General features: G+C 50.7%; 1 protein-coding gene across 1 annotated transcript; it reads left to right on the top strand.

The window, feature by feature from the left end:
* Nucleotides 1-12,852: 12,852 nt before the first annotated feature.
* On the top strand, nucleotides 12,853-16,944 carry LOC119352248 (BTB/POZ domain-containing protein At5g03250-like). Its single transcript, XM_037618946.1, has 4 exons — nucleotides 12,853-12,987; nucleotides 13,416-13,485; nucleotides 14,948-16,186; nucleotides 16,263-16,944. Exons 1-4 carry the CDS (start codon nucleotides 12,914-12,916, stop codon nucleotides 16,836-16,838), a joined length of 1,959 nt encoding a protein of 652 aa, XP_037474843.1. The 5' UTR covers nucleotides 12,853-12,913; the 3' UTR covers nucleotides 16,839-16,944.
* The last annotated feature ends 758 nt before the right edge of the window (nucleotides 16,945-17,702 follow it).

The raw sequence follows: 17,702 nt of genomic DNA, 5'->3' as shown, positions 1-17,702 counted from the left end.
CCATACCTTCAGCAGCGGCTCTGGCGCCTTTTGCTTCTTTCCCGGCAGTGGGCAGTCTTTCCAATTTTTCAACAGCTTGTCTATTTCCTCGCCGCTCCTCGTACACGGGCGTTTTCGGGGTTCGGTTTCACCATCGAACAGATCCTTGCGTTTCCTCCACGGGCGTCGCGAAGCCACCTTCGATGTCCCATGAACACGGTTTTCGAAGACCCGGGATCTCTATCTAGCTGGCGATACGTTGTGTCATCCATGCACCTTACGCATCCAGAAAATCCGTGGACTACCTGCCCCGCAAGATATCCGTAACCGAGATAGTCGTGCACCGTCGTGAGCAGTGCGGCTCTCATAGGGAAATATTCTTTCTCTGCGGCGTCCCACGTATTGGCTGGCGTTTTCCACAGCGTGTCAATCTCCTCTTTCAGCAGCCCCAGATACAGATTGATGTCGTTCCCTGGTTGTTTCGGCCCTTCAATTAGCATACTCATGTGAATGTACTTCCTCTTCATGCACAACCAGGGGGGAAGGTTGTACATCCACACGAACACAGGCCAGGTGCTATGTGTGCTTCTCTGGCTGCCAAACGGATTGACTCCATCGGTGCTCGCGCCCAGCATGATGTTCCTTGGATCGTTCCCAAATTCTGGGTATTCGAAGTTCAACGCTTGCCACTGGCTCGCATCCTTAGGGTGACTCAGCATCTTGTCTTTTTTATCTATCTCCGGATCATTTGCGTCATCTTCTCGCTTCTTCTCCTCCCTATCCGCGTGCCAACGCAGGAGCTTGCTACCTTAGGGTCCGCGAAATACCGCTGCAGACGAGGAGTGATCGGAAAGTACCACACCACTTTTCGAGGAGCTTTATTCCTCTTCTTGTATCGAGTGACACCGCACACCGGACATATGGTAGACTCCGCATGCTCGTCCTGATAAATGATGCAATTGTTCATGCACACATGGTATTTCACGTGCGGTAAATCCAGAGGACACACGATTTTCTTCGCCTCCTCCAAACTGGTCGGGCACTTGTTCCCCTTGGGAAGACGTTCGTGCCAGAATGACATGTTCTCGTCGAAGCATGCGTCGGTCATTTTGTGTTTTACCTTCATCTCCAGAGCCATGAGCGTTACTTTCAGGCGGGTATCCTCGGGCCTGCATCCTTCATACAATGGAGTAACCGCGTCTAACTCAAGTTGATCCATCTTGGCTTTCTCTCGGGCGGCAGCTCTTGCGTTATCCGTCTGCTTGAGAAGCAGCTCTTGAATATGAGGGTCCTGCACCCAGCCCATCGATGGTCCAGCGTCGTCTGCTCCGCCGGCATCATCATCATGTCCTGCATCTTCTACATGATGACTGTGTACAGCATCACCGTCGTGATCATCTCCTGGGGATTCTTCGTCTTCTCACCCCCCCGAGCCGCGGTGGTTGTCTTGCTGCCCTTCCTCATTTCTTGCCCGGCCCCCATGGACGACTTCGTAGTCATCTTCATCACCTTGCCACCAATAGCCATCCATGAAACCATGCAAGAGCAGGTGGTCCCACACCTACCCGGAATCCGGGTCCGCAATAAGGCTATTCAGCTTGCATCTTCAACATGGACATCTTATCTCCGTCTCGTTCTTTTGAAGCATCTCGGCCTTCGCGGACCTCAAAAACCTATTCACGATGCCTTCGGTCATCGTGCGGACCATGGTCGCCTGCGGGGTAGAGCAAAACGATATTTTAGAACCAAGAAAAAATTTGGCATGACTTTCCCTAAAAATAGGACCAAAAAGAATGCTTAATGCCAAAATTCTCGCCGAGACGGAAATGAATCAACATTCCGGCAAAATATTGGCAACTATCGCATTTCAAATACCGGTACACCTCCAAACACAAACACATATGCAACACCACAAACATATGCAACACCACGAACATACATAGATCTAGCTAGGCCATAAAAAGTGCATGTGCACATTGTTGTAGGGAGAACAACATAAATATAGCTTCCCCTCTTACTTACCTAGCAAAACAAGGTAACTTAACCACTTAATTTGAATGAATCTATGGTGGAAATGAGGTGAAAAAGAGGAGGCACCCGAGACAAGGAGGAGGCGGTGGAGAGAATGAAGTGGGGAGAAAGTGAGTGTGGGAGGAGAGGCTGTCCAAAATATCTTGTTGCTGCCCACTTACTAATGGCGCACCAGCAACAAATGCGCCATTAGTAATCCAGGTTACTAATGGCGCACCCCCTGGTGGTGCGCCATTAGTACTTTTGCAAAAAAAGGAATAAAAACAATAATAAAAAAATAACATTAGTGGCGCACCTTCTGGCTGGTGCGCCATTACTAGTTACAACTAGTAATGGCGCACCACCAGTGGATGCGCCATTAGTATGTTTGGACAGGCGCACTAGTTCAAAAAAAAATTGGTACTAATGGCGCACCGTGGGCAGGGTGCGCCATTAGTAGTTTCAACACTAATGGCGCACCACATGTCTGGTGCGCCATTAGTGTCATTTCCATCTATAGCCCTTTTCCTAGTAGTGCATTATTCTCTGATTTAAATGAATAACCATCTCCCATCAAACAAGATCCAGATATAATGTTCATGATCAACACTGGCACCAAATAACAAATATTTAGGTATAATACTAATCCCGAAGGTAGATGTAGAGGTAGCGTGCTGACGCGATCACATCGACTTTGGAACCATTTCCCACGCGCATCGTCACCTCATCCTTAGCCAATCTTCGCTTAATCCATAGCCCCTGTTTCGAGTTGCAAATGTTAGCAACTGAACCAGTATCAAATACCCAGACACTATTGTGAGCATTAGTAAGGTACACATCAATAACATGTATATCAAATATACTTTTCACTTTGCCATCCTTCTTCTCCGCCAAATACTTGGGGTAGTTCCGCTTCCAGTGACCAGTTCCTTTGCAGTAGAAGCACTCAGTCTCAGGCTTAGGTCCAGACTTGGGTTTCTTCACTTGAGCAGCAACTAGCTTTCTGTTCTTCTTGAAGTTCCCCTTCTTCCCTTTACCTTTTTTCTTGAAACTGGTGGTCTTGTTGACCATCAACACTTGATGCTCTTTCTTTATTTCTATCTCCGCAGCCTTTAGCATTGTGAAGAGCTCAGGAATCGTCTTATCCATCACTTGCATATTATAGTTCATCACAAAGCTCTTGTAGCTTGGTGGCAGTGATTGAAGAACTCTGTCAATGACACTATCATCAGGAAGATTAACTCCCAGTTGAGTCAAGTGGTTGTGGTACCCAGACATTCTGAATATATGTTTACTGACAGAACTATTCTCTTCCATCTTGCAGCTGTAGAACTTATTGGAGACTTCATATCTCTCAATCCGGGCATTTGCTTGAAATATTAACTTCAACTCCTGGAACATCTCATATGCTCCATGACGTTCAAAACGTCGTTGAAGTCCTGGTTCTAAGCCGTAAAGCATGGCACACTAAACTATCGAGTAGTCATCAGCTTTGCTCTGCCAGGTGTTCATAACATCTGGCGTTGCTCCTGCAGCGGGTTTGTCACCTAGCGGTGCTTCCAGGACGTAATTCTTCTGTGCAGCAATGAGGATAATCCTCAAGTTACGGACCCAGTCCGTGTAGTTGCTACCATCATCTTTCAACTAAGCTTCCTCTAGGAACGCATTAAAATTCAACGGAATAACAGCACGGGCCATCTATCTACAACAACATAGACATGCAAAATACTATCAGGTACTAAGTTCATGATAAATTAAAGTTCAGTTAATCAAATTAATTAAGAAATCCCACTTAGATGGACATCTCTCTAATCATCTAAGTAATCACGTAATCCATATCAACTAAACCATGTCCGATCATCACATGAGATGGAGTAGTTTTCAATGGTGAACATCACTATGTTGATCATATCTACTATACGATTCACGCTCGACCTTTCGGTCTCCAGTGTTCTGAGGCCATATCTGCATATGCTAGGCTCGTCAAGTTTAACCCGAGTATTCCACGTGTGCAAAACTGGCTTGCACCCGTTGTATGTGAACATAGAGCTTATCACACCCGATCATCACGTGGTGTCTCGGCACGACGAACTGTAGCAACGGTGCATACTCAGGGAGACACTTATACCTTGAAATTTAGTGAGAGATCATCTTATAATGGTACCGCTGAACTAAGAAAAATAAGATGCATAAATGATAAACATCACATGCAATCAATATAAGTGATATGGTATGGCCATCATCATCTTGTGCCTTTGATCTCCATCTCCGAAGCACTGTCATGATCACCATCTCACCGGCTTGACACCTTGATCTCCACCGAAGTATCGTTGTCGTCTCGCCAACTATTGCTTCTACGACTACCGCTACCGCTTAGTGATAAAGTAAAGCAATTACATGGCGATTCCAATTCATACAATAAAGCGACAACGATTTGGCTCCTGCCAGTTGCCGATAACTGTGTTACAAAACATAATCATCTCATACAATAAAATTTAGCATCATGTCTTGACCATATCACATCACAACATGCCATGCAAAAACAAGTTAGATGTCCTCTACTTTATTATTGCAAGTTTTACGTGGCCGCTACGGGCTGAGCAAGAACTGTTCTTACCTACGCATAAAAAAACCACAATGCGGTATAGTGATTGCTTTTTGATCTTCAGAAAGAACCTTGTTCATTGAATCCGATTCAACTAAAGCTGGAGAAACCGACACCCACTAGCCACTTGTGTGCGAAGCACGTCGGTAGAACCAGTCTCGTGTAAGCATACGCGTAATGTCGGTCTGGGTCGCTTCATCCAACAATGTCGCCCAATCAAGAATCAACTAGTAACGGCAAGCAATATGTATATACCCACGCCCACAACTCCTTTGTGTTCTACTCATGCATATAACATCTACGCATAAACCTGGCTCAGATGCCACTGTTGGGGAACACAATAATTTCAAAAAAAATCCTACGCACACGCAAGATCATGGTGATGTGCATAGCAACAAGAGGGGAGAGTATTGTCTACGTACCCTCGTAGACCGTAAGCGGAATCTTATGACAACATGGTTGATGTAGTTGTACGTCTTCACGATCGACCGATCTAGCACCGAAGGTAAGGCACCTCCGCGATCTGCACACGTTCGGCTCGGTGATGTCTCGCGAACTCACGATCTAGTAGAGCTTCGAGGGAGAGCTTCGTCAGCACGACGGCGTGATGACGGTGATGATGTTGCTACCGAAACAGGGCTTCGCCTAAGCACCGCTATGATATTACCGAGGTGGATTATGGTGGAGGGGGGGCACCGCACACGGCTAAAGATAAATGATCAACTTGTGTGTCTATGGGGTGCCCCCCTCCCCCGTATATATAGGAGTGGAGGAGGGGGAGGGGGCCGGCCTCTCTAGGCGTGCCCCAAGGGAGTCCTACTCCCACCGGGAGTAGGATTCCCCTCCTTCCCTTTGTTGGTTCTAGGAGAGAAGGAAGGAAATGGGGGGGACCCCCCCTCCCAATTCGGATTGGGCTTGGGGGGCGCCCCCTCCTTTGCTTATTTTCCCTCTCTTCCACTAAGGCCCAATAAGGCCCATATACCTCCCGGGGGGTTCCGGTAACCTCCCGATGCTCCGGTATACTCCTGATTTCACCTGGAACCATTCCGATGTCCAAACATAGGCTTCCAATATATCGATCTTTACGTCTCGACCATTTCGAGAATCCTCGTTATGTCCGTGATCAAATCTGGGACTCCGAACTACCTTCGATACATCAAAACACATAAACTCATAATACCGATCGTCACCGAACGTTAAGCGTGCGGACCCTACGGCTTCGAGAACTATGTAGACATGACCGAGACATGTCTCCGGTCAATAACCAATAGCGGAACCTGGATGCTCATATTGGTTCCTACATATTCTACGAAGATCTTTATCGGTCAAACCGCATAACAATATACGTTGTTCCCTTTGTCATCGGTATGTTACTTGCCCGAGATTAGATCGTCGGTATCTCAATACCTAGTTCAATCTCGTTACCGACAAGTCTCTTTACTCATTCCATAATGATACATCCCGTAACTAACTCATTAGCTACATTGCTTGCAAGGCTTATTGCGATGTACATTACCGAGAGGGCCCACAGATACCTCTCCGACAATCGGAGTGACAAATCCTAATCTTGATCCATGCCAACTCAACAAACACCATCGGAGACACCTGTAGAGCCCCTTTATAATCACCCAGTTACGTTGTGACGTTTGGTAGCACACAAAGTGTTCCTCCGGTATTTGGGAGTTGCATGATCTCATAGTCATAGGAACATGTATAGTTATGGAGAAAGCAATAGCAACAAACTAAACGATCATCGTGCTAAGCTAACAGATAGGTCAAGTCAATCACATCATTCTATAATGATGTGATCCCGTTAATCAAATGACAACTCATGTCTATGGTTAGGAAACATATCCATCATTGATTCAACGAGCTAGTCAAGTAGAGGCAAACTAGTGACACTTTGTTTGTCTATGTATTCACACATGTACTAAGTTTCTAGTTAATACAATTCTAGCATGAATAATAAGCATTCATCATGATATAAGGAAATATAAATAACAACTTTATTATTGGCTCTAGGGCATATTTCCTTCACCCAGTTAGTTATCGTCCCAACAAAGAGCAAATGAGAGTTTTTATATTAGCGTTTCTGTCACACACAAGGTGTCACAATTCTTATGTGAAGTAACTACCCGTGATTCTGCAAATATTGTTACTGTACTGGTGGACAAATAAACCAGAGTGATAAGAATGATAGGCTTGTAGTAACAATGGTAAAAACACTTGAAAGTAAGTAACATAAATAGACTTGAAAATAGAATTGTGCTTCCTGCAACGGAGAAGTTAGGCACGAATAGAAACTCAGCTCATGGTATATATCAAGAGTTTTTTACATCTATGCCCCTGGTTCCTTAGCTCTACTCATGCATCCCCGCGCTCTTAACTTTTGCTCAATTTTCCCCACTCCCTTGCGAGAAACCCTCATAACTGGTCACAACGGACGTTGTCGTCGGGTCAAAGGCTTGACCATTAACTCTGATGAGTGGGGCTGCGCTGGACTGTGTCATCCTTGGACCTGACAAGTGGGTCCATGTTGGGTGGTGTCGTTGTTCAACCGTTGGGCCATGGTTTCGTTGGGTCGTCCCTTGCATCAAACGCCTACGCGTGCCGCCATGACAGAAGCCTGCTATGCATGCACCCAGCAAATCTTTCATGCATGCGTCGATGAAGCATGCATGCGCTGATGCCACGATACGTTGACTGAGCCTGTATGCGCCGACCGAGCCTGCATGCGCCGATGCGTCTGCCACGATGCACTGACCGAGCAGCTTTCTTGCACGCCAGCCGCCACAGATGCAACGACAGTCACTGCCGCTGGTTCCTCTCTTCTAGCTAGGTGGCTACATATTCATCCCTACTAACAAAGCTTGTGTAAAAAAAGAGCCACTCCCTTGCTTAGCTCTACTCATTCATCCCTACTAACAAAGCTCGCTTGCATGCACTAGGTGGTTACTAACAAGGGAACCCTACTAACAAACCGAGCTCTCTAAGAAAACAATCAACAAATATGTAGTCCCAATATGTAGATAGGGCCAACAAACCCATAGCACGATCACATAGTTCAAACTAGGAAGAACTTAATAATAGAATAGATAGAAAACCATCTAGCTACTACTATGAACCCGTAGGTCCTAAAGGAACTATTCACACACCATCATGGAGACAGCAAGGTTGATAAAGATGGCCACCCCAATGGTTTCCCCCTCCGGTAGAACTCTGGAACAGGGCTCCAGATGGGATCACTTTGGAACAAAGGCTTGCGGCAGAGATAAAGTTGTTTCGGGTCTCGCTCCGAGGGTTTCTAAATATATGTGAATTTATAGGCCATGAATTAGGGCAAACGGAGAATCAGGGGCCCCACAAGGCTGGGTGGCGCGCCCCCTAGGTCTCCTCGGGTCTCGCGGGTCTTCTGGTCTCCTCCTGAAGCTTCTGGTCTTTCTTTTGGTCTAGAAAATTGGCATCGTGTTTGGACCTCCATAGGTATTGATATTTTGTAAAACCAAAAATAAGCAGAAAACAACAACTGAGACTAGGTACTCGATTAGTATGTTAGTTCAAAAAAATAAGATAAGGTAATGTAAAATGATGAAAAAAGTATGTAAGAATAATAATATAATAGCATGAAACAATCAAAATTATAGATAACGTATCAGTCTCGCAGTCCGAGTGCCAGGTGTGCAGGCACTTGTTCTGAGCCCGGTGCCCTATTTTAGGGCAATTGTTGCTCTATTTTAGGGTTGCTGTTGGAGAAAATAAATCAGATTATTTAAAACCAACTTTTTGGTGCCTTGTGTTATAGGGTTACTGTTTTTTTATGTTATAGGGTTACTGTTGAAGATGATCTAAATTTACATCACTTCGAGCTGGGTTTTTGGACAACCCCAAAATGGGACCACAAAATTATACATTTAGGGCAACTATTGGAGCTCGTTTTTTTAGCCCAAGTGATGCAAACAACGGTTTTTTGGGCAGCTACCCTATTATAGAGCTATTGCTGGAGATGCTCTTATGCGATCCAAAATACAAATAATTAGGAGAAGGTTGTGTCAAAACTTCTACACTTTGCTATACTCTTGTTTGATATACTTCAGTTTATATCATATAGTCAAACATGACACATATTGATTTTAGACTACTATATGCATCCAGACATAGTATAAATTAAGCATCTACAATTAATATCGTAATGTTTTAGTTGTAATATGTCTATTGCTTTTGCAAAAGTATGTTGATGGTTGCAAACAAATTTCTTGAGGAATGGTTGCACCTAGTGAACGTATGAATCCATAAATATATGAACCTCCATTGAGCATCTAGCTCGGGAGGTAGTGCAATAGGGTCTGCATCCAGTGGCGTAGCTAGGATCGGGCCAAGCCCCAGGCAAGCCCTAGGCTGAACGACTGCTATAGCGTTGAACGGTGTCACCCCATGGTAGTCAATAAAGAACCACGATGCCACGACCCGGACGGTGACCCTGGTTCCAAACTACACCGTTGTCTGCATCGGTGGCAACTGAAAGACCGTGGATCATGTGTTGGGTTCGTGGTTGGTAACTAGCAGGTAAGCTTTTCTTCTCCGACATCACTGTCGAGCGGGGGGTGCCATATCTGAGTTTGATGGTGTGTCTGGGGTGCTGCTCCGGCTAAATTTTGTCAATGACAGAAATTTTGCATTCGCTATGCTATTTTGGAGGTCCAAAAAGTTATATATCAGTGATGGAGCCGTGTTGAGCTCAGGTGAAAAGGTGATCCATCACATTTTCTTTTGATGGTTGGTGCGATGGTGCTGGAGGCGAGTGACAGTCGTCGTCTCAACGAACTCTTTGCCTTGATTGCAATTTTCTTTCTTGTCTTATATGGTCTTTTTTGAAAAAACTCTTTGCGTAAACCGACTGATTTCTCGTTGTTTTAAGCTGCGTCGCTCGGGTGACGCGTGTCCCATATGGGCCCACGAATGCTTATCCCTTGTCCGCTCGTTCTTCCACATCCCCATCCTCTTCCCATACCGAGGCAGCAAGCTAGCCATAGCTGTGCACGGAGACGCCGGAGGCGATGCCCGGCAGCGCCTTGGTGCAAGATCTCGGCGCCTGGCAGCAGCGATGCTGCAGGAGGAGGCGCTGCTCGCTGCTCACCGTGCTGCCCCCGTGCTCCTGCCAGCGTGATGCCGGATGCACACATCGTGCTGCGAGCAGTGGGCATCTTCGCTGGCGACGCCTGCTTCAGAGCAACACGAGGGAGATATGTGCTTGAGGAAGGTGCAGTGCTGTAGGCGCCTGACGTATGGCGGCGACGAGAACTCGGCACGGATGTCATTGCTGCATCCCCCGCTTCATCTCCACGCTGGTGTTGCAATGGAGCTTCGCCAGAGCCGTCGGTGCTGCATTAGAGCTCCGACACGGCTGCAATGGAGCTTCGAGAAGTTGCAATGGAGCTTCGCTGGAGCCGTCGGTGCTGCGTTGAAGCTCCGCCGGAGCCCGTCGGTGCTGCATTGGAGCTTCGGCGGGGCTGCAATGGAGTTCCGCCGGACTCCGTCGGTGATGCCATTAGAGTTGCTATGAAGCTTTGTTGAATGCCATCCGTCATGCGTTGAAGCAATTGCAGGCTCGGTGCTCCCGTGGCACGTTGCTACGATTGAACGGTCATCAACGCGTAGATGTGACGGATGAGGCGGATGATTTCTTTAAGGCTGATCGTAATGGGAGTATCATGTATGTCAAGTAGGCAATTTTGATGATGTGATATAGCATTAAATGAAGAAAGAGATGATTGGGTATTATATCATAATATCGTATCATAATAAATGCAATGCTACTGTGTGTCATGCATGACAATAAATAAAGTTATCTATGATACTAGTACATGATACTATGCATTAAGGAGGTAGTATCACACACTAGTATCATATACTCCCTCCGGTCCTTTTTACTCTGCATATTAGGTTTGTCCAAAGTCAATCTCATCCAACTTTGACCAAGTTTATATAAAAAATTGTAGATATTCACATAACAACACCAATATCATTAGATTCATCTTGGAATATATTTTCATATTATATTTATTAAATATTATAGATGCTAATAATTTTTAATATAAATTTAGTCAAACTTTCGGCAAATTCAATGTGCAGAGTAAAAAGGATCAGAGGGAGTACATGATACTAACTTATGATACTACTCATTAGGCCAACTCCACCGCGTGACCCTATCCTGTCCGGTCCCGTCTGTTTGGGGTAAAACGGACAAAGGAGTCGGCTCAGCGCGCGACGGCCCAGACCCATCTTGTCTATTTTGTGTCCGAGCCGATCCTTTTCGAGCGCAAACTTGCGCCGGGTTTGGGCCGCAACGGACACCAAACGGACGCGCGTCTCGTTTGTGTCGGGGCCGCGTGGTAGGCGGCCACCTACCTCCCATCCGCCCACATCAATGCACACGAGCGGGCGGCCCCACCTGTCATCCACACGTCGAACGGTCGTCGTCCTTCTTTAACTGGAAAACATGGACGGGTCGTCGTCCACACTGTCCCACGCCATCCCGTGGCCTTCTCGAAACCCGACAGCCCTAGTCCCAAACCCTAGCCAACACCTTGCCGGCCGGCCGCCCGCAGCCATGGGCCGCAAAGGCAAGCACGACCGCGAGGCTGGTTCCTCGTCGGGACGCCGCCGTGGCTCGCCATCGCCACCACGTCGGGCCCCCGCGCCGCTCGCCTTCTCCATCGCGCCCACGTCCGCCGGCGAGCGCGACCGGCATTACGTCCGCTCGTCGGTGTGCCGCCGTTATTGGGAGACGAGGACGCCGTTCCCCTGGAGCGACGTCCATCTCCCCAATAACTGGCATCTCTCCGCCGACCGGGTCCCGATCCCGCCGGTCCCGACGAGCGGCCGTGCGCGCGACAAGGAGATCGAGCGCCGCCGCCGCCTCCTCCCCGACGATCTCTTCTACGACCCCAGGTACGCCCCCGACTCCGGGCTCTGGGACACCTGGTTTCATGACGAGCACAACACCAGGCGCGCGTCATTCTTCGCCGGCACCTCGACGGGGCCGCGGCGGCCACGACAGGAGCGCGCAGCGCCTGCTCCCCAGGAGCGCAGGCGTAGGCGGGTGCGCGGCGTCACGCCCACGCCGTCGCCTTCGCCGTCTCCATCGCCGCCACCACCTCCTCGCATGACGGAGGAGGAGGAGGCCCGTCTCATGGCGCGTGTCATGGAGGACTCCATGTACACGCACGATGAGCGGCAATGGGAGGGCCTGGAGGAGATGACGGCCCGCTCCGCTGCTAGCGAGGTAGCCATCCCCGAGGAAGAGGAGCCGGTGGCCGCGTTCCAGCAGCTGCTGGGCCAGGGGTGGGGTTGGTCCTGCACTGCTCCGGAGATGGTCGTCGGCGTGGGCGTGAACTGGTGCCCCACTTCGCCGCGGTCATCGGAGCGGGAGGCGTCGCCACGGGAGGAGGTGGTGCAGGCACCTCCGGCTGTCCAGCCCGCCCCCGTCTACCACGCACCGCCGGCCTTCGTCGACCTCGTCAGCGACGACGACGACACCGGCGGCCAGTGAAGACGGCGACGGCCACGGCACCGACGGGCGCGGCAGGAGCGCACGGGAAGCTTTTTTTTATTTTAGTTTTATATGTTAATTATGAAACTGGGCCTTTTAAGTGGCCGTGGAAATTGGGCCGTTTTGTGACCGACCCCTATATATGTTTTATGTTTTTTTAATTATGTTTATTTACTTTTTTAGTTATTTCATTATAGTTTTTATTTTATTTTTATTCACGTCTACCCCGGACATGATTTGAAGTGCGGCCGCACGGTGGGCGCACACACGACCCATCTGACAAAGCCGGACACGGGCGAACCCATCGGCGCCCCAAAGGAACAAAATCCGGCCAATTCGGACGTTCGTTTAAGGTCGCGCGGTGGAGTTGGCCTTACAAGCAGCCTAAGAAATCATTCGGTTTATTTGTAGCGGCGGCCACTTTGTGAGTCGTGTCTGATTGGCGCTTTGTGCGAAGGTGTCAAAATCGAGGTCTACGGGGCGAAGCAGCTTTGGGTTTGGGTTTGCGCGGAAGTAGGCGGGGCCGTTGCCTGGCGCGGGCGGGCGGGCCCACCTGTCGGCACGCGCGTGGAGCTCCCGCTGACCGACCTCCACGGGTTCCTCCCGCACATGCATGCCGTTCGGTTCGTTCGTCTCGTCTTCTCTCCTGGTTTTTCCTTTTCCTTTCCCTTTCTCCGATCTCGTCGCGGCGTCTCCCGGCCGGCCGGCTCCTCCCTCCCTCCCTCCCCACGCGCGATCGATGATACAGTGACCCGCTGACTGGCTGATTGATGGCGGCGGCTACGACGAGGGTTCTCGGATCCAAATCGCCCGACTGCTTCCAGCTCCGGGACCCTAATTCCTGGTACCTCCCTCCTCCTCATCACATAACCGTGTTGATCGATTTCCCGTCGTCCCATCTCCCTGCGTCGCTTTCCATTTTAGAAAATCCACTGCTGCATTTGGTGAAAGGAATTTGTTCCTTGGCGGTAAGATCATGTGGGAGCGCTGGCCTGGCCATATCCGCCACCTGACCGAATCTGAGTGAACACCTTGGACAAATGATGTAGCAGTACAAGGTAGTGGCGAATGAGAGGAAGATTTCAGTAGCCATTTGTCTCAGGAGAAACTTTCAGATTATTCAGGAGCGAAACAGCACATAACCTTCAGTAGATACCTTTCCTGCACTTCTGCAATTGGGAACACAGTTCAAAACAACAGCATTACAGAGTACTAGTATGTTGTTGATCTTGTGGCTCACAAATCACACTGCCTTCCTTGCCATTCTTGCAGGGTTTGCTTGACCGAGCTTGCGAGCGATGTGGTCGTCGAGGTCGGGGACATCTCCTTTCATCTCCACAAGGTACGTACGTTTCCTTTCTGTATCTCTGTCGTATATTGCTCAACCGAGACACGTCTCCGTTCCGGTGATTCTGGAATCCAGTGTCAAATTGTCACATGATGCTTAGAGTTTGAAAATTCTATCCATCCACATGCACTAATCAAAATCCTCCATGAATGATTATGACTTGATTTTTGGCAAAAGAAAAAAGATTATGACTTGATATGCTACCTAAAGCAGCCGCCGGGCTAGCCCGCGCGCTGCTGATGAAGGTGGCGGCGGGGCCCTTGCTGCCCCGCCTCGCTCGCGGGGGGCCCCGGCTGGTGAGGCGCCCCAGCTTTCGGCATCTAGTGGCGCGGGCGCGGGCCGGCGGATCTCGGCCGTGCGGGCGGCGAATCCACCGAAGGACGCGGGCTAGGGCGTGGCGGCGTCAGATCTGGCCATCTCCATTCCTACACCTCTCCAGCGAGCTCATCCCCCAGATCTGGCCTGCTCCGTCGAGGAGCTCCGGTTTTCGTCAGGTGGGAGCGGGTGCCGGGATGCAGGACCGGGGGAAACCCTGCTAGCCTTGCCGGCTGCGACGGCGGCGACGCCCACGGACGCCGCTCACCTTCCTGGAGGCGTCGGTCAGGTCCTGTTCCCCACCCCCGTCCCCCTTGTCTCCCGGGTTAACACCTCAACTCTGTTGGACGGTGGCGACGCCTCTCGCGTCGTAACCTTCTTGAAGGCGCTGATTTTGGGAACAAGGATGGGATGTGGGCTTTGTTGCGGTGTGGGCGGAGGGCGTGTTCATCCTAGCTGCTCACCCTCTTTCGTGCCAGAGCTCTGGTCTTTGGCGTTTGGTTGCTCTAGGTGAGTCGACGGCGGCAAGCGGGGATCGCCTAGTTCCGCTCTTGTGGCTTCCTTGGATACCAGCCATTCAGGTTCTAGGGTGAATATGTCCATCACTCAACGGTTCGGTGCCCTCGAGCTGGGCGAGGAGGCAGGGGCCTTCTTTGATGATGGATCCGGTAGGCTGCGTCTTCTCCAAGTCCTAGAGTTTTTTTGGCAACGACATGCTTTGTTTTGTCGTCGTTCCCCTCTCCTGAGCCGGCTGCCGTCTCCTCCTTGGCTCTGTGCATGCAAGAGGTCGCTGACATCTCCAAGCATTTGCTCTTTGTTTCTCTAGCTTGTTGTATGTAAGCATTGTGAGCTGCTCCCGGCGTCTCTGTACCTTTCGCTGTTTTTCTGTTCTTTTTCTTTGTTTAGTGTGTGGTTGTAATCTTGCTTTGTAATCCTGGCCGGTTGTTGGCTTTGTTAATTCAAAGCCGGGCTCCTCTGAAGCCTTCGTTTAAAAAAAAAAATATGCTACTCACAACTGAAACTGTCCCATCTCTTTCACTGACTTGTAATTTGCTTGCTGCACTTGTAAATTGTTGATTCTTTCATATTTACTCTACTGACAACATGCAGCAAGATAACTTCCCTCTGTGTTTCCATCCAGTTCCCCTTAATCAGCCGGAGCACCACGCTGCAGAAGCTCATCGCCGAGTCCACCACCTCTTCCGACGACCAAGACGGCGGCAAGCCTTGCACCGTGCAGCTCGACGACCTCCCGGGCGGCGCGGCGACCTTCAGGCTCGCCGCCAAGTTCTGCTACGATATCCAATTCGAGCTCAACGCGGCCAACATCGTCCCCGTGCGCTGCGCGGCCCAGCGCCTGGGCATGGCCGGCGAGGGCAACCTCGCCGCCCACGCCGAGGCCTTCTTCGTCCGCGACGTGCTAGGCAGCTGGGACGCGGCCGTGCGCGCGCTGCAGGCGTGCGACGACGGCGATGACGTCGTGCGGCAGCTCGCCGAGGACCTCCTCCTCGCGCCCCAGTGCATCGAGTCGCTGGCGGCCAAGGCGTGCGCCGACCCGACGCTCTTCGGCTGGCCCATGGTCGAGAACTACACGGCGAGGTGCGTCGATGCCGCGGCGCCGCCCGTGATGTGGAACGGTATCAGCACCTACGGGAAGCCGCGGTCGCCGGGCGCCGGGTGGTGGTACAGGCAGGCGTCGTCGCTCCGGCTGCCCCTGTACAAGCGGCTCATCTCCGAGATGCGGTCCAGGGGCATGAGCCCCGAGGGCATCGCCGGCTCGCTCGCGCACTACGCCAGGCGGCACCTCTCCGGCCTCAACCGGCGCGACGTTGCCGGCGACGTCGGCGCGTCGGACACCACGTCGTCCGATGACGTGGTCGGCGAGCAGCGTGTGCTGCTGGAGGAGATCGTGGCGCTGCTCCCCGCGGAGAAGGGCGTCGCGACGACGAGGTTCCTGCTCGGCATGCTCCGCACGGCGACGGTCCTGCACGCCAGCGCGGCGTGCCGGGACGCTCTGGAGAGGCGGGCCGGCGAGCAGCTGGAAAAGGCGGCGCTGGAGGACCTCCTGATCCCCAACACCAGCTACTCCACGGACACGCTCTACGACGTGGACTGCATGCAGCGCATGCTGGAGCAGTTCCTGCTGTCCAACACGACGGCGTACGCCGATCCCTTGCCGGAGATCACGGCGGACGAGGCCCCGCCCGGAGAGCTCATGCCGGCCAGCACGGTAGCCAAGCTCGTCGACGGGTACCTCGCCGAGGTCGGCACGGACGCCAACCTCAAGTGCTCCCAGTTCCAGCAAATCGTGGCGCTTGTCCCTGACTACGCCCGGTCCCTCGACGATGGCCTCTACCGCGCCATCGACATCTTCATCAAGGTAGGTAATGGCCGGCGGCGGCCATGGATTACTGAATGTTCTTGAGCTTGAGTTTGATACCTTTCTGTCATGGCAGGCGCACCCGTGGCTGACGGAGTCGGAGCGGGAGCAGCTGTGCCGGCTGATGAACTGCCAGAAGCTGTCGCTGGAGGCGTGCACGCACGCGGCGCAGAACGAGCGGCTGCCGCTGCGGGTGGTGGTGCAGGTGCTCTTCTTCGAGCAGCTGCGGCTGCGCACCACGGTGGCCAGCTGGTTCTTCGTCGGCGACAACAACGCCGCCGTCGCCGACCAGGGGTCCCCAAGGAGCTCCCGCCCAAGGAAGAGCCGGACCGGCGAGGTGGACTTCGGCATGGGGTCGGAGAACAACGACCACGAAGAGGTCGAGGTGTACACGCCCGGGAGCAGCAGCGAGCCGGCGTCGGCGATGAGCGTGCACGAGATTCGGCAGAGGGTGGTGGGCCTGGAGGGGGAGTGCTCCAGCATGCGGCAGGAGATGCACCGGCTAGGGAAGCCCAAGGGAGCGCTCAGTAGGCTGTTCCGGAAGCTCGGGCTCAGTGGCGGCGGCAGGACGTCGTCGTCACGGCAGCAGCAGCCACGATTGCCAAGCTCCGGCGACGAGAAGCGCAGCAGGTTCTTGGATTTGGGGTGTTAGTTTTGGAAGATGTAGCTCGGTCGCATGTGATTTTCAGATTGTAAAATAGGTTAGCACTTAGCACACTGGTTCCATTTTATTCCCGCTGGAATAAGAATTTTTTGAACAGCTGATTATTTCTTCAGGTATTGATTTAGGTGAAAGCAGATATACAAGTTTTCCTAGCATAATTTTGGCAAGAAATAGATACAGTCTGGAAGAAAGAATAGGAGCAGCTAGCTTTGATAATTCTCCTCGAGACAGGACTTTCAACACCTACACCTTCTATGAACAGTAAATTAGTAAACAACTGAAAGTGAAATAAAATAAAAATCTGAAACTCCGGGGGACCAAAGATGATCAAACATCCGATGTTCTTGCAAAGTTTCAGCCATAAATAACATTCGAGGAGACCTCACCTAAAGAAATAACATCAGTGTTCAAAGTTTATGTGCACTTTTGAGCAGTGATTTTTTTTTGGTGGGGGCTCCTCGAATGTTATTTGTGGCAGAAACTTTGCAAGAACGTCAAAATTTTTATCATGTTTGATCCCCCAAAGTTTCATATTTTTTTATTATGTTTTCAATTTTTTTATGTACTGTTCATGAGGGTGTAGTGGTACCCAGGGGCTGTCATACATTTTCCTTATCCTAAATAATCATATCGTTCTCCCAAGAACACTGTTAAATTTACAGGTTCCAAGTTGAGTAATTGCACGAAGAGTTAAAAACATTCACGAACACCGAAAAGATCTGCTAATGTTCCATCTGAATCTAAAAAGGGAGTGATGGAAACTTCTGCTATTAACTTTCGCCCTGCATTTTCTGTCGAAGCTTTGCTCTTCATCCAAAGTGGCTGTTGATTTTGTGCCCCTTGTGCAAAATG

This window comes from Triticum dicoccoides, chromosome 2A (genome assembly GCF_002162155.2).
Source record: "Triticum dicoccoides isolate Atlit2015 ecotype Zavitan chromosome 2A, WEW_v2.0, whole genome shotgun sequence".
Taxonomy (NCBI): Eukaryota; Viridiplantae; Streptophyta; class Magnoliopsida; order Poales; family Poaceae; genus Triticum; species Triticum dicoccoides.
This window is presented reverse-complemented; position numbering and strand designations above follow the sequence as displayed.